General features: G+C 38.8%; 1 protein-coding gene across 1 annotated transcript in view; it reads left to right on the plus strand.

The window, feature by feature from the left end:
* VPS50 (VPS50 subunit of EARP/GARPII complex) overlaps positions 1-14,692 on the plus strand; it is a 136,365-nt gene extending 121,673 nt beyond the window's left edge. Inside the window, exons 23-28 of the mRNA XM_068972721.1 lie at positions 509-657; positions 1,898-1,994; positions 3,423-3,581; positions 8,334-8,455; positions 10,211-10,400; positions 14,090-14,692. Of these exons, the coding sequence (XP_068828822.1) occupies positions 509-657; positions 1,898-1,994; positions 3,423-3,581; positions 8,334-8,455; positions 10,211-10,400; positions 14,090-14,209 (837 nt within the window). The 3' untranslated portion in view covers positions 14,210-14,692. The remainder of the gene's footprint in view (positions 1-508; positions 658-1,897; positions 1,995-3,422; positions 3,582-8,333; positions 8,456-10,210; positions 10,401-14,089) is intronic.
* The last annotated feature ends 1,775 nt before the right edge of the window (positions 14,693-16,467 follow it).

The following is a 16,467-nucleotide window of genomic DNA, read 5'->3' on the forward strand; positions in this document are numbered from 1 at the left end:
CTTCGATGTGAAAGGGTTGATTGACCACTCCACAGTTTTTTGCATTTTAACAGTTTGATCCTGGTGGGGCAGTCTCTTTTTCAACATTTATAAGTTCTTGGAAGACTTCTCACTATTGTCTCTATGAAATATTTGTCCCTTTGTAAGGATTAGTTTGAGTCAACTCCAGGAGTTGGTGATGGACAGGGAAGCCTGGCATGCTGTGATTCATGGGGTCGCAAGGAGTCAGACATGACTGAGCAACTGAACCGAACTGAACTGAAGGATTTCTTGTTTGACCACATTTAGAAAAATAGTGTATAGAGTTGGGTCATTTTCCTTTAGTATAAAAAGGAAAGTTCTATTAGTTAGGAACTATAAAAGGAGGGGAAAAGAACTGAAATCAAGTGTAATTAATATATGCCTGAGAGCATTTTAATTGTAGGTCCGGTATTGTAATATCATGCAGTCTGTTGCTGTTAAAGTTGCTGTTCCAGGCTGTGTGTGTGCACGTGTGTTATCTTTTCAGGAGGTTTCGGCTGATTCCACTGCCACACTCACAGCAGCAGAAGAGAGGAAGGAGAAGGTGCCGAGTCCTCACCTGAGTCACCTAGTGGTGTTGACCTCTGGGGACACACTGTATGGGTTGGCAGAAAGAGTGGTTGCCACAGAATCCTTGTAAGTTATTAAAAACAGTTGCTTTGCCATTAAATAGTCAAGAAAGATGATAAACGTAAGCATCGTAGTCAATATTACTTAAATTACTCAGTGTTTCTGAGAAATATGTCCTAAGATAGAGTCCCAGTCGATTTTTAAACTGGCATGGTTGATTTTTCAGTGTATAAATGGAAGAAGGGAAATCTTTTAAGGTTTGTTCTTTGGCAGCATGATCCTTGCTTTAAGTGAGACTTCAGAGGAACATGTTAGAGTATGCTGCTGCTGCTGTTTAGTCGCTGAGTTGTGTCTGGACTCTTCGTGACCAGATGGACTGTAGCCCACCAGGCTCCTCTACCCAGGGGATTCTCCAGGCAAGAATACTGGAGTGGATTGCCATTTCCTTCTCCAGGGGACCTTCCTAACCCAGTGATTGAACCCGGGTCTCATGCTTTGGCAGGTGGATTCTTTACTGCTGAGCCACCAGGGAAGCCCATGTTATAGTATAGTTCTTTATATTTTCCCACTGAATTATGACTCTAGAGAAACTGTAGTTACACTGTCAGTTATATGGAGTCGATCTTTGACCTTTGTAAATCACCAAGTTCTTTAGTATAAGCGTGTAACTTCTTCCATAACATGTGGGCATGACTGAGCAACTGACGTCAGGCAGAATACTGTGAGTTTCTGTGTATGTAACCAAAGGTAGGGAAAAGTAGAATGACTGCCAGCAGTCTTCAGGCTGAGTGACTCCCATTCATGCACACCAGCCTCCTGCCCTGAGGTTCATGTGTGGGCCTCAGCCAAGTTCCAGTTTATTTCATGTTACAAATGTTTGGGTTATTTCTGAAAAGCACCAGGCATTAGATCTGTGAATTCATGGGTCTGTTGTGTGTAATTTACATGGGACCTTTGAAAGAAATCCTTTCAGAAAATGCCATTGTCTTCTTTTCTCTGTCTTCTGCATTGTCAGTGCCCGTGTCTTACAGGCAAAGCAGCATGACTGTATACCTTGTGGTAACCAGCTCAGCTCCCTTGAAGTCACGCTCCTTTCACATCAGCTCGCATTCAGAGATAACTCAGCATTAATTTTTGTGTGAATTGTAAATGAGTGTGTCAAGTGGCCGTGCATGGTCGTTCTTTAAAATGGAAAAGAACTTTGTTAAACTTTTGGTCAGAGATCTTAAAGATTAGTTACACAGAAATATTGACAGGCTCTAAATCCTGTGTTTCGTTTACATGGTGGGTTATTCATTCCCTTTAGGGTATTCTTGGCTGAGCAGTTTGAGTTCCTTCAGCCTCATCTGGATGCTGTGATGCCTGCAGTCAAAAAACCATTTCTTCAGCAGTTTTATTCTCAGGTCAGACACGTCTGGTATATCCTTTCGACTGTGAGCAAGATAAGACTGTCACATGTTGTTTATTTATTTATTTTTTTTTTTGCTAAAAATCAGTGTCTCAACTTCAGGAGAGCTGGATTAGAGTATTTGTTTATTCATTCATGAATTCCTGTATTAACTAGATACTTATTGAACTCCTCATATAACTTTTAGTCTCATGAGAGAGCCAGTTAAAACTGTATTACACACTAACATATGGAAAGTAGATAGCCTGTGGGAATTTGCTATATGACTCAGGGAACTCAAACCGGGGCTCTGTGACCCCCTAGATGGATGGCGTGGGAAGTGGGAGGGAGGTTCAATAGGGAGGGGACATATGTATACCTGTGGCTAATATTTGCAGATGTATGGCAGAAACCAACACAATATTGTAATTATCCTTCAATTAAAAATAGAGGAAAGAAACCCTTATTACAATAAACTATAGTTCTGGGAAAGAAACAGTGGCAGGGTATTTAACCTTGACTAGAGATGGGGTGGGTATAATTTGCAGAGAAATGCTGTCTTGAGGAAATGATGTTTAAACTGGACTGAAGAGGAAGAGTCAGGAGTATATATATAATTTTTAATCTGTGTTTTTGATATATTTCATTAGGTTTATATAATTTAATTTTTATTTTTAAAAATTTTACAATTTTTTTTTTATATTGGAGGATAATTGCTTTACAATGTTGCGTTGGTTTCTGCCATACAACAACACAAATCACCCATAAGGGGTATATTTTGACTGAGGCAGTGGCCTATATGAAGACCCACAGGTGAGAGAGAGGCATTGGTGGAGCTGAGGAAGATTCAGATTCTTAGACAAGGGAAAAGGGATAGTGATGAGAAAGATGGCTAGAGTGAGTAAGCTGAAGTTATGTGACATCCAGCGCTCCCAGCCGGGAGTTGGACTTTGTTCCAAGGGTACTGAGAAGCTGCTGGAAGATTTGAAAGAGGCAATGAGTAGCACAATGAGGTGTGTGTTTTGGAAAGAGAGCCGTGGGGGTGGTGTGAAGAATGGACTTTAGATGGCAAACGTAGAGACAGGACACCAGCCTGAAGACTTTGGACTACTTCAGGTAAGAGATGATCGGATCTTGAGTTGCAGTGTGGAAATGGGAATGGAAATGGAGAAAAGCAAAAGAATTTGATAAATATTTGCTCATCTCCATGAAAATCTGTAGTTTTACTGTTGTATTGCCAGTTGACTGAAGCATACTGAATGTCTCAAAATTATATTTCGAGTAAGATCTTTCGCCCACAAGTTAAAGTATTTTCATAATTTATATCTCCAAATGTATAGTGTTTTATTTTCAGATACGATGTGTACTAGAAATGGGGGCAAAATAGTTTTTATAAATTTGATACTTTGAGAAAAAGTTTGGTTTTCTGTGAAATTTGTTTCAGACGGTCTCAACGGCCAGTGAACTACGCAAACCAATTTACTGGATTGTAGCTGGTAAAGCCATTGATTATGAACAGATGCTGCTGCTAATGGCTAATGTGAAATGGGATGTAAAAGAAATTATGTCACAGCACAACATATATGTAGATACACTGTTGAAGGCAAGTATTCTGGGAAACACCTTTGTTAAAGATGTTTATAGTATGAAACTATCCCTGTAATTGCAGTCACTCTGAAGTTGTGAGATTATGGTTTTTACCGTATTTGAGCATTCTTGTGATCTTAAAGCTCCTGAATTGGATTTGGATTTCCTTCCAAATTTTGTGTTCTTTTGATCCAAGAATACTTTGCAGATTTTGTCTTTGCTCACAAATTTCCCATTTTGAGTTAGAGTTTGATTAATGTGTCTTGGCTGCCTTTCGTATTACATAATCTCAATAGCCATGGCTGTAGTGACAAGAAGACCTTTCTATAGTTGCGTTTATATTCATTGGCAAGAGATCATACTCCTGGCTATTCTAGTTGGTTTTTCCCAGAAATCACATTAACTTTTGCTGTGTGACATGCAAACACCATTGTGTTTAATGACTTAAATTTATAAGTTTCCTGAAAAGAAGTGTAGTTGTTTGGTTTTTTCATTTATGTATCAAGAGGTATTTATAAATCATCTGACATGTGTCGAACACTGACCTAGCTGCTAGCAATACAGTTAGTTGTGAACTAAGGAGCTTAATGTGCCATCAGGGTATTTATATGCTGGAGCAGGGACAACAGTAAAGAGATATATAATGTGTCAGGTGGTGAACAGTCTTGTGCAAAAACAACCAGCAGAAGAGGGATAGAGAGTGGCAGAGTGTGGGTTGGGGGAGGAATGCCACCTATTTCCTTGTGGTCAAAGAAGGACTCAAAGTGATAATGAGAGGCCTGAAGGAAGTGAGGCGATGAACCATGAGCACGTCTGAAGTGAGGCAAGAGCAACTGAGAAAATGAAAACAGCTTTCAGAAAAGTGTTGCTTTTCATATTTGTCAGCGAAAAGAAAGCTGGCCCTTCCTGACTCCCTATTTATCTCATTTACACAAACATTCTTACCTGCTTCATCCAGGGCAGTAAATAATAGCCTGGAATACTTGAGAACCAGTCAACAAACCCAGAGATCAAAGCAGAGATAGCAGCCGGATTCATCTGGGGTGCCAACTCCCAGCGCATCTAGGACCGTTCTGGAGGGCTGGGTTGAGGACTTTGAGACTGTCCTCAGAGTCAAGGAACTAAGGGTGCCAAGATCCAGTTAAAAGTGTCCAGGTGTTAGCACAAGATCTGCACATCTTGATAGTTGCCACCCTGGAAGGGCTTTGATTTCTCGAGCACCCAGGTGACTTCAGCTGGGAATTTTAATTTGGAATATAAAAGATACATGTAATTTATAATCACACTTTTTTGAACAGTTCTATTTTTGAAAAGTTGATTCTGTTTTTTATGACCTGCTAATTAGAGTACTAACAGAAGCAGAAGATATTAAGAAGAGGTGGCAGGAATACACAGAACTGCACAAAAAAGATCTTCACAACCAAGATAATCACGATGGTGTGATCACTCACCTAGAGCCAGACATCCTGGAATGTGAAGTCAAGTGGGCCTTAGAAAGCATCACTGTGAACAAAGCTACTGGAGGTGATGGAATTCCAGTTGAGCTATTTCAAATCCTGAAAGATGATGCTGTGAAAGTGCTGCATTCAATATGCCAGCAAATTTGGAAAACTCAGCAGTACCCGCAGGACTGGAAAAGGTCAGTTTTCATTCCAATCCCAAAGAAAGGCAATGCCAAAGAATGCTCAAACTACCTCACAATTGCACTCATCTCACACACTAGTAAAGTAATGGTCAAAATTCTCCAAGCCAGGCTTCAGCAATACATGAACCATGAACTTCCAGATGTTCAAGCTGGTTTTAGAAAAGGCAGAGGAACCAGAGATCAAATTGCCAACATCTGCTGGATCATGGAAAAAGCAAGAGAGTTCCAGAAAAACATCTATTTGTGCTTTATTGACTGTGCCAAAGCCTTTGACTGTGTGGCTCAAAATAAACTGGAAAATTCTGAAAGAGATGGGAATACGAGACCACCTGACCTGCCTCTTGAGAAACCTATATGCAGGTCAGGAAGCAACAGTTAGAACTGGACATGGAACAACAGACTGGTTCCAAATAGGAAAAGGAATACCTCAAGGCTGTATATTGTCACCCTGCTTATTTAACTCATATGCAGAGTACATCATGAGAAACGCTGGACTGGAAGAAACACAAGCTGGAATCAAAATTGCTGGGAAAAATATCAATAACCTCAGATATGCAGAAGACACCACCCTTTTGGCAGAGAGTGAAGAAGAACTAAAGAGCCTCTTGATGAACATGAAAGAGGAGAGTGAAAAAGTTGGCTTAAAGCTCAACATTCAGAAAACGAAGGTCATGGCATCCAGTCCCATCACTTCATGGCAAATAGATGGGGAAACAGTGGAAACAGTGTCAGACTTTATTTTTGTGGGCTCCAGAATCACTGCAGATGGTGATTGCAGCCATGAAATTAAGACACTCCTTGGAAGAAAAGTTATGACCAACCTAGACAGCATATTGAAAAGCAGAGATATTTCTTTGCCAACGAAGGTCTGTCTAGTCAAGGCTATGGTTTTTCCTGTGGTCATGTATGGATGTGAGAGTTGGACTGTGAAGAAGGCTGAGCACCGAAGAATTGATGCTTTGAACTGTGGTTTTGGAGAAGATTCTTGAGAGTCCCTTGGACTGCAAGGAGATCCAACCAGTCCATTCTGAAGGAGATCAGTCCTGAGATTTCTTTGGAAGGAATGATGCTAAAGCTGAAACTCCAGTACTTTGGCCACCTGATGCAAAGAGTTGACTCATTGGACAAGACTCTGATGCTGGGAGGGATTGAGGGCAGGAGGAGAAGGGAACAGCCGAGGCTGAGATGGCTGGATGGCATCACCGACTCGATGGATGTGAGTCTGAGTGAACTCTGGGAGTTGGTGATGGACAGGGAGGCCTGGCATGCTGCGATTCACGGGGTCGCAAAGAGTCGGACATGACTGAGTGACTGAACTGAACTCAATTAGAGAACTTGGGCTTCCTTAACATGGCTCAGCAGTAAAGAATCCCCCTGTCAATACAGGAGACTTGGGTTCCCTGGGTGGGATGATCCCGCAGAGGAGGAAAATGGCAACCCACCCCCGTATTCTTACCTGGAGAATCCTATAGACAGAGGAGCCTGGTGGGCTATAGTCCATTGGGTTGCAAAGAGTTCGACACAACTTCGCACTAAACAACGACAACAATTACAGTACTTACGGAGATGCAAGAAAAAAGAGACTTCTGCCCTCAATGAATATAGATATATATATACTAGAAAGAGGCTACTTGCTTCAACTAGTCTAAATTTCAAGAAATATTATAAGAAAGAGCCAGTGTTACTCAAATTATTAACCTGAATTCAAGTTTCAGCAGCTTAAGACTTTCTCTCATAAGGGAACTTTTATGATGAATTGTTCTTTTTGTTATTTTCCCAAGTCCAAACCTTTAGTTAAAAGCAGTCTGCATTTGTTGTCCCAAATGGATCATAAGTAAAATGAAATCATTTTATTATTCATTTAACAGTAAGCATTCTTGAAGATTGGATTTAGCAATGAGTAGAATGGCATTTTATACAATAAGCATATAAATTTATCTTTAAAATATTAATAAAAAGTATTGTGACTTTTAAAATCTAAAGCAGCTTTTACTGTAGTGAAGCATAAATCTGGTAGCAAATACTACTGGTCCTGCTAGATTCAGGAAATGAAAAAAGAGGAAGAGCAATTACTTATTTACTTTGATTTTCAAAAGTAAGCTTAATGGGTTGAAGACCCACTTCTTTCTCATAAATAATTAAAAGTTGCTAACTGTCAAAGAATAAATCATCAAAAAAATTGTGATCTAGGAAGTAGCAAAGGATAGCACAACCATCATGTAATGGTGGTGATGATCAGTTTAGATTTTTTTCCAATGTGTGTGTTATTTGAACACATTGTCAGTCTTGACTTGTTACGTATTGCATAGCTTCTTTATTGAGGAAACTAGACAGAAAATACGTTGTAAGGGCTGTTAAATTTATTTGAATTGGTATTGTCAAGAAAGAATCAACAGCATTTACTTTTGTTAATGAACATATTTAGATGATAATAGTCCCAGGAAATCAGAAATATAAATTTATTGAAGGGTGAGCCATCTGCTGTTTTCATGTTGTTGAAATTGTCTAAATTATATATGTTTTTATTTTTAGGAGAGTAGTATCATAAAAGGTACTGATGAGTAATAAAAATGTTCAGTTTTTCTGTAGGTTATGAGATAATATGGAGTTTTTTTGGTGCTGAAAATTTACAGCTATTATATGACTTGAATCTTTCAGTATGTAATCATTTATTGATACTTTAAAAGAATGTTTAGGAAAGAGAATAATTTATCAGACTGCTCTCTAAGGAGTACAGCTACAAATTACAAATAGTTTACTCTGAGTTGAAAGCTCATTAAAACATTTTTTAAAAATCTGGGTCTCTTGAAGATATTTTTAAAGATGTATTAGTTATTAAGCCTTTTTTAACCATACTGACAGTCATAGAAAACTTGAGATGTGGAAACATTCGAATATTGTTTAATCAGTTAATGGCACTTACTTCCTTTGAGAGGAAATGTAGTGTACTCTATATTACAACATGATTAGTCAATTTCATGTACTTCACAGTAAGTCCAAATTATCTTGGGCATTATCTCTTTTTGTTTTACTTGATTTCATTCTGAGTCTTTTAGTCCTTTTTTGCCTCTAAGATGGGAAAGCATTATAATTGTATTCACATATGGCTATGATTTTTCTTAGGAATTTGAGCAGTTTAACATGCGGTTAAATGAAGTTTCTAAGAGAGTTCGGATACCCTTGCCCGTGTCTAATATACTTTGGGAACATTGTATACGCCTGGCTAATAGAACTATTGTGGAAGGGTAAGTTTTCCATGAAAGCATATCTGATTCTTCAGTCATAATATATGAGTAACATTATGTGTTATCACCAACAGATGCAGAGAATAGATAAGAGATGGTGATAAATGGCAGACAGTCTCGTAATAATTCAGAGATGTTAAATCCTACTGTGTCCCTTTTTTTCTTTCTGATGACTTAGAATCAACTAGTCGGAGTGAGGAATGTAGCATCTAATGGTTATCTGAAAGTTAAACTATTATTACCAAATATAATTATGCTGATTATTATTATACATCCTGTTCATTGATTACTGTTTGTCATTTATTGGACCAAGCCCTTCACAGGATTCTGTCATCAAATCCTAACATAAACTCTCTCTGATAGTACAGTTCTCTGTTTTGTCAACAGAAAGATAGCCTTGCCTCAGAAAATCAAGGCTACAGAGTTTAAGTAACTTGTCCAGGTTCACTCAGTCTTTGAAATGCAGAGAAGGCTTAATATCTCCTAATTTTCTCATGGCAAAATCAGTCCTCAAAACCACTATATCACTGCTTATAATATCATTATTAAATCCTTGTAAACCATATAAATCTTTCATATGTTTGAGTTTACAGATCAAAAGTAATTTTTACACTTACTCAGAGGTCATGTTTATACTCTGTCCATAACATCAGGAACACAAATAAAAATTAGTAATACATTTAAAATATAGCTGGAAAAAGCAAGCTTCTATTTCAAAGACCATTCACAGTGATCTAGAATGGCACATCAGCTGAAATTTCACGCTGTCGTTCATCTGATTTCTCTTCAGTTCTCATTTGTTATAGAAAAGAATGTGTCAGAAAGAGGAAGGTGACAACGGCAAGCTGACAGCAGCCTTGGCATTTTGTATTGAAGTAAGCAGTGCTGTAAATCCCAAGATGTCTCTGCGTCAGCAGTCATGACGGATTTACTGTTAATAAATTTGTTTAATAGTAGAATAGTGACAAGCAAATATTATATGTTTCAATATAAACACTTTATTAGGAAAAAAAAAGCTTTATCACTTTAAATAATATGAGCTAGTCTTCCTGCAGATTTTCTTAGGGGAAGTACCTCATCTCCTCAGATTGAATTCTCCACATTTTGTGTGATTGAAGGAATGAGACTCTGACTTAATGAATAATAAAATTGTACTGTTAGGGTTAGCAAATATATTCTTATTACTGGCCCACCTTAGGACATGCAGTTTTTTAGTAGTGTGGGGTCTCAGAAATAAGTCTATAAAAGTGTTTTATTATGAGAAATATGTATATACTTTCTATGCTTCTGCTTCTTAGGTTTGCTGAATGTTTATGGGAGAGTTATTTCATTTGTTTTCTTTGCATTGAGTAGTTATATTGAACCGTTTTATGAAGCTAATTTTACTAGAGAATATTCATAGCTTAATTTTATAAATCTTTGCAGCCAGATTAACTAGAATGTCAGTTTAACTTTCTTACAGATGAGTATGTTAATTGATTTTGCAGAACTCTGGCCTGTAGAACAGCAAAGAACCTTAGAAGTTGCTTGATCTCTTTGCTTTGCAAATGAGAAAACTGAGGCCCAGATAAGTAAAATGATTGCTGAGTGACAGGGCCCAAACACAACACAGTCCTTCTGACTCAACACTTATGTCCTCTTTTTCTTATAGCATCTCAGCAAATGTGGGTTTGAGAAAAGTTTAATTTAAGTGCCTAAAGGTTTCTTTTCCTAACCATCCCATCACTGGTGCTTTTTTATTATTGTGTATCTCAGATACGCCAATGTCAAGAAGTGTAGCAATGAGGGTCGTGCCTTGATGCAATTGGATTTTCAACAGTTTTTAATGAAACTTGAAAAGCTAACTGATATCAGACCCATTCCAGATAAAGAATTTGTGGAAACCTATATTAAAGCATACTACCTAACCGAGAATGACATGGAACGCTGGATCAAAGAGCACAGGGTGAGAGCTGAGAAGCAGTTAATTAAATTTTTACTCCTCCTCTTTTGTGTTGTGCTTGTGTGGTATGTTAGATAACTCAAAATCATGGATGAAACAAACTTTTTTTTTTTTTTTAGCATGATCTACTTAGGCCAGTTCTTTACCACATTCACATTGTGTCTGTGCAGCGCCCCTTGCCTCATCAGACCCTTTTGAGACTTTGTGAACTGTAACAGTAGTTATCTGGAAAAACAGAGTCTGAACTTTAGCTGTCTTTGTCCTGCAACAGTGTTGTAGGAAAAGAGCTGCAGTTGGTAAACTTCAGGACAAACACAGGAGCATTGAAATGGTTCTCAAGCTAAAGTCTATATATAACTTTTAGAAAGCTGGGGTGGATTGCCATTTCCTTCTCCAGAGGATCTTCTGACCGAGGGATTGAACCGTGTCTTTTGCATCTCCTGCGTTGGCAGGCAGGTTCTTTACCACTGCCGCCACCCGGGATGGCATCACCAGCTCGACAGACATGAGTTTCAGCAAGCTCCAGGACTGAGCAGCTGAACGGAACTGAATTGATATACAACTTAAACCTTCTTGTAGCCATCAACAGTGATGTTCTGAAAACACTGACATGTAGTAGTGATGACTGGATATTTGTTGTTTAGTTACTAAGTCATGTCCAACTCTGTGACTCCATGGACTGTAGCCCACCAGGCTCCTCTGTCCATGGGATTCTCCAGGCAAGAATACTGGAGTGGGGTGCCATTTCTTTCTCCAGGGGATCTTCCCAACACAGGGATCAAACCCACATCTCTTGCATTGGCAAGCAGATTCTTTACCATTGAGCCACCACTGAAGCCTAATGATTGAATATACAAATATTTATTATTTAAATAGCTCAATTTAACTTCATCCTACATTAGATTTTACCTTAAGTATAGATAAAATTGTTTTTCTTTTGTGTGAGTATATAGATATGTAGAGAAAAATACTACATATACTAATACTACATATACTAATAAGTGTTATTTAAGATTCTGAATTTTTGACACAGTTCAAGTCAACATTTATCACCAGGGAATGCTCAATACAAGGAGCTTTTTGATATGATTGTTATATCATTCGTCTAGTTAGGCAGTATGTGAAGATGGATTTAATGAAAATATGGGAAGTGTTAAAATCTTCACTGAATCTTATTCCATCAATAACTCTAGTACTCACAAGCTATAAACATCATAGGTAAAAGTTACATAAGTTTTTTTTTATCTGACTGGATAAGGAAGTAAGGAATTATTTATATTTATCAGGCACATCCTTTCTAATTTCAACACTTTAGAAGAAGGAAATGAGGTTTAGTCTGGACCATTAACCTGAATTTTGTGTTGATGTTCCCACCATAGGGCAGTCTCAGATCTTTGACAGTAAAATAGAAACATACATCTTTTCAGTGGTTTTGATCGGTACGCCAGATCTGAGAAATGTCAGCACTTTTTATCTCATTGACCTCTGTCATTTGAGGAACAAGACAGCTAGATCAGATGCAGATGAACTGCTGAATGTGGCTAGAATCCATTTCATAGCTTAAGCTGTTAACACTTTGGAGTTGGTATTGAGGAAGGGATTTGGGACAAGTAGCTGAGGAGAAAAAGCCCAACTCATAGAGATCCATTATTTGATGTAGGAAAGATGCCCATTTTAGGGTTTCTTCTGTTGACACAGTGGACTAAAGCTTCTGTTGTTGTTGTTCAGTCTCTGCGTGGCGTTCAACTCTTTGTGACCCCATGAACTGCAGCACGGTAGATAGTCCTTCACCATCTCCCAGAGTTTGCTCAAAGTCATGTCCATTGAGTCGGTGATGCCATCCAGCCATCTCATCCTCTGTTGTCCCCTTCTCCTACTACCTTAAATCTTTCCCAGCATTAGGGTCTTTTCCAGTGAGCCAGTTCTTCACATCAGGTGGCCAAGGTGTTGGAGCTTCAACTTCAGCATCAGTCCTTCCAGTGGGTATTCAGGACTGATTTCCTTTAGGATTGACTGGTTTGATCTCCTTGCAGTCCAAGGGACTCTCAAGAATCCTCTCCAGCACCACAGTTTGAAAGCATCAATTTTTTATTGCTGAGCCTTCATTGTGGTCCAGCTCTAACATCCGTACGTGACCACTGGCAAAACCACAGCTTTGACCATACAGACTTTTGTCAGCCAAGTGATGTCTCTGCTTTTTAGTATGCTGTCATAGCTTAGTGTTTCAGAAGAGCTTTACTCACTGATATCTGTAGTACAGTGAAATTTTCCTTGCAGCAAGATTGTCCTGTTTTCTAGAGCTCTTTCCACAATGCCTGTATGGTGCCTGGATAGTACTTCCTAAATGTTGAGTGATCACTTGAGAGAATTCAACAGGTGTTGACAGGTGCTCTCAGAGATCAGACACACAAACAGCAGTTTGCTGAATTATTAAAGTGAATTCTTTCCTGCATTTTGAAGTTGCACTGTCTTTAATGTTGTCTCCAGTGAAGACATATTCTTTTCTCATTTAGATGATAGAACACAGCTCTTTCCCTTGCCAAACTCTTAGTCTTAATTCTCCAGAACTAAATCAAGATGCAGAACTTTCTGATGAGTCCTGTTCATCATGCTCATGATGAACATGTCATCATGCTCATGACAACTTATCTGAAAGCCAGGAACTTTGTACAATTTGTACAGCAAAAAAATACCTAGATAGTTGAGCATCAGACAACATGGATTTGAACTGTACAGGTCCACTTATATGCAGTTTTCTTCAATAGTGGATACCTACGTTATCCTCAGTTGGTTAAATTCTTTAATATGGAGGAACATCGGATGAGGAGGGCCAACTATAAACTCTGTGCAAGTTTTCTACTGTGTGGAAAGCACCCCTAATCCCTGAATTGTTCACAGGTTAACTGTGGCTTCAATTTTACTTTCTAGCTACCGTTAAGATACAAGGGTTTAAGAACCAATAATTTTCTGATCTTTGTTATTACCTTATTCATTTGTTATGCCTCAGAAGAATTGTTCTGTGTTTGGAGATTTTTTTTTTTCTTTTATCTAAAATGTGCAAAATGTGCAGTGCTAGAAGCTACTTACTTAGTAGCATTTTATTTGTATATAAATTTTTGAAATGTCAGTGTATTTTGATAACTTGATGACAAAGACCATCACAGAAAGAAGCATAGTGCGTGACCTTAAAAATAATGAGCATTGGCATGTTATGTGCCATATGAAGGGCTTCCCTAGCTCAGCAGTAAAGAATCTGCCTGACAATGCAGGAGATGCAGGTTCGTTCCCTGGTTCGGGAAGATCCACTGGAGAAGGAAATGGCAACCCACTCCAGTGTTCTTGCCTGGAGAATTCCATGGACAGAGGAGCCTGGTGGGCTACAGTCCATGGGATCGCAAAGAATCAGACACAACTAGTGACTGAGCTTCAATGCATGCACGTGCCATATTAAAAAGATTCTGATGGTTCCTCTTTCAAATTCATGCTGTGGATACTCTTACTCCCTTATTACAACTCTGTAACCAGCTTGTTTTCCATGTCTCAGTTATAATTTCCACTGCTTTTCACTGATTGGTAGTGCTCAGTAATTACCCCACTGAGTCCTGATTATCCATCTGTGTCTGTTCTTTTTCTGCATTGATCACACACATGTGTTACAGTGTACTAAATTTGAATCTTCTTTTTTTGAGCAGGAGTATTCAACGAAGCAGCTGACCAACCTGGTAAATGTTTGCCTGGGATCCCATATCAATAAGAAGGCAAGGCAAAAACTTCTCTCAGCTATAGATGATATAGACAGACCCAAAAGATAATGAACACAGTCCTTTTTCCTCAGTGGCATTGATGGTCTCTTGGCGCACATGACATGAAAGCCAGTTTTTCATGCACTGCTGACAGCTGTCCTAAGAAAACTTTGTGCATGCTCTTTCCAGCTGGAAAGTGGAAAACACTGAAGTTTATGTGGTGTTCGCAAATGATTTTTATATGCCGTGATCTCAGCTCTTCAGTTTTTGGTCTCATTTGTTGTATTCCTTCCTTGAAATGATATTGCCTCATCATAACTATTGTTACATGACTACAGTTATCCATTTTACTGAAGAATGTACTCTAAGCTTATGGTCAGAACAGTGACAGTACACTCACGGGTGGTTTCGGAGAATGAATTTATGTTGGCACTTTTCTACCCTCTAAATTTAGTTCTGAATAAGTGTAATATGAGGGGGTTAATGTGTAATGTCTCCTAATTATGAATACTGCATGACCATTGAAAAGTACATGTAAGCTAAATAGTTGAAGAATCAGTATGCTCTCTGTGTTTTTAAATGTCAACATTTGTGTTAGAGTTAATGACACAGTGATCATAAATGATGAAATTTAATAAATACTCTAACATGACCAAATGAGACTGCATTTTGGTATTTTTTCATAGCAGACAGATTGCATGGAACTATAATGGAATTCCTTTTTTTTTTCCCTAAACCGTGTTCTAATTTTAATGGTCTTGTATCCTGAAATCAGTGTGAGAAGTAATTTCATTGGGTAAACCTCTTCAGTGCCTGAGTGGCAGGCAGAATGGTGATTGTGGGACTTCCTACTTCCCCTCCCTCCCTTTTTTTCTTTTTAAATAATGGATTTTTTTTTTTTTCCTATAAGCTTTGTTCTGTTTGAATTTAACTTTTGTCTTGGAACAGCAAAACCTGGCTTAGGTGATTCAGGGAAAGACTTGCCAGTTAGGCAGGCATAGGTGTAGGATCATATGTTCAACATTCTTAAGCCTCTGCTTTGTATCACAGATAAAATGTCAGTTAGCCAGTGATAAACTCTGGAACTCAGTTAGTTTTTAGTAACTGTGTACTGTTACTCTGAAATCTTCTTTGAAGCTAATGATCTTCTACCATCCTGCTGCTGCTGCTGCTAAGTCGCTTCAGTCGTGTCCTAAATGACATAAAAATCAATTGCCTGTGCACTCCTGCCAGCTGTCTGCTAAGAAATTTTTTGTCAGAAACTGGGGAGTAGAAGGAGCTTGTTGGTGCTGGTCCAGGATTACTTGACATGGCCTGTAACATTGCTAGCTCCCAGAATCCTGAAGCATCTCATGAGAAAAGGGCCTTGTGTCCTGAGTCTTTGAGAGCTGAGTTGCTGAAGTAAAGGGCACAGTGTGGCATGTGGTCAACACAGGTAACAAAAGGGCTGATTGCCACTCTGCGTTCACTGGTCTCTGCAGATACCTCTAACTGGCAGAAAATGACACGAAACACTGAGAATATGTCGGTGTGAGGGGAGTTAGTGTGAATCTGTGTCCTGCATTTTTCGTTTTCCATCTCTCACTTCCCTGTTCATTTGCTGTCAATTTAATATTGACAGTAAATCTTCCCTCTTGTGAAAAGGTATGAACGTGGCGCCATTCATACATTGCACAACGATCTCCTTGTGGAACTACCTGTGTACTTGTAAGGTGGGTCCTGCAGGTAACCGTTACTTACATGCAGCCACTTGTAGAAAGCAAACATGAGATAAGCTTAGTCCTTGCGTTTAAATGCCATATTCAGCTGGGCACGTAAAGAGCTAATCAGTCTTATTTCTCAATTGATTAGACCCTGCTTACTTCTTAGTTTTCACACAGTTTATAGCTGGTTTTCTTGCATTTCTACTTTGGTTCACTCTAGACTGTATGATCAGCAGTTATCTGCCTGGTAGGGTGTTTTCCTGGGTGATAACAGCAGATACAGGAGAATTATTTATCTTGTTGGAGACAGCTATATCAGTTGGAGAGTCCTTTTAGCTCACTTGTACTTCACTTTCCCCATCTGCAGAATAAAAGTGCTACATCTTTGTGATACTTTTTAAGAAAAGCATTTTGTTTTTTCATTAAGATAGCTTAATAAGTGTAAATGACTTTAATAACAAGATATTTGAATCTTTCAGTTCAGTTCAGTCGCTCAGTCGTATCCAACTCTTTGCTACCCCATGAACCGCAGCACGCCAGGCCTCCCTGTCCATCACCAATTCCCGGAGTTCACTCAGACTCAGGTCCATCGAGTCAGTGATGCCATCCAGCCATCTCATCTTC

The sequence above is a fragment of the Capricornis sumatraensis genome, chromosome 5 (assembly GCF_032405125.1).
Source record: "Capricornis sumatraensis isolate serow.1 chromosome 5, serow.2, whole genome shotgun sequence".
In the NCBI taxonomy this organism is placed as follows: Eukaryota; Metazoa; Chordata; class Mammalia; order Artiodactyla; family Bovidae; genus Capricornis; species Capricornis sumatraensis.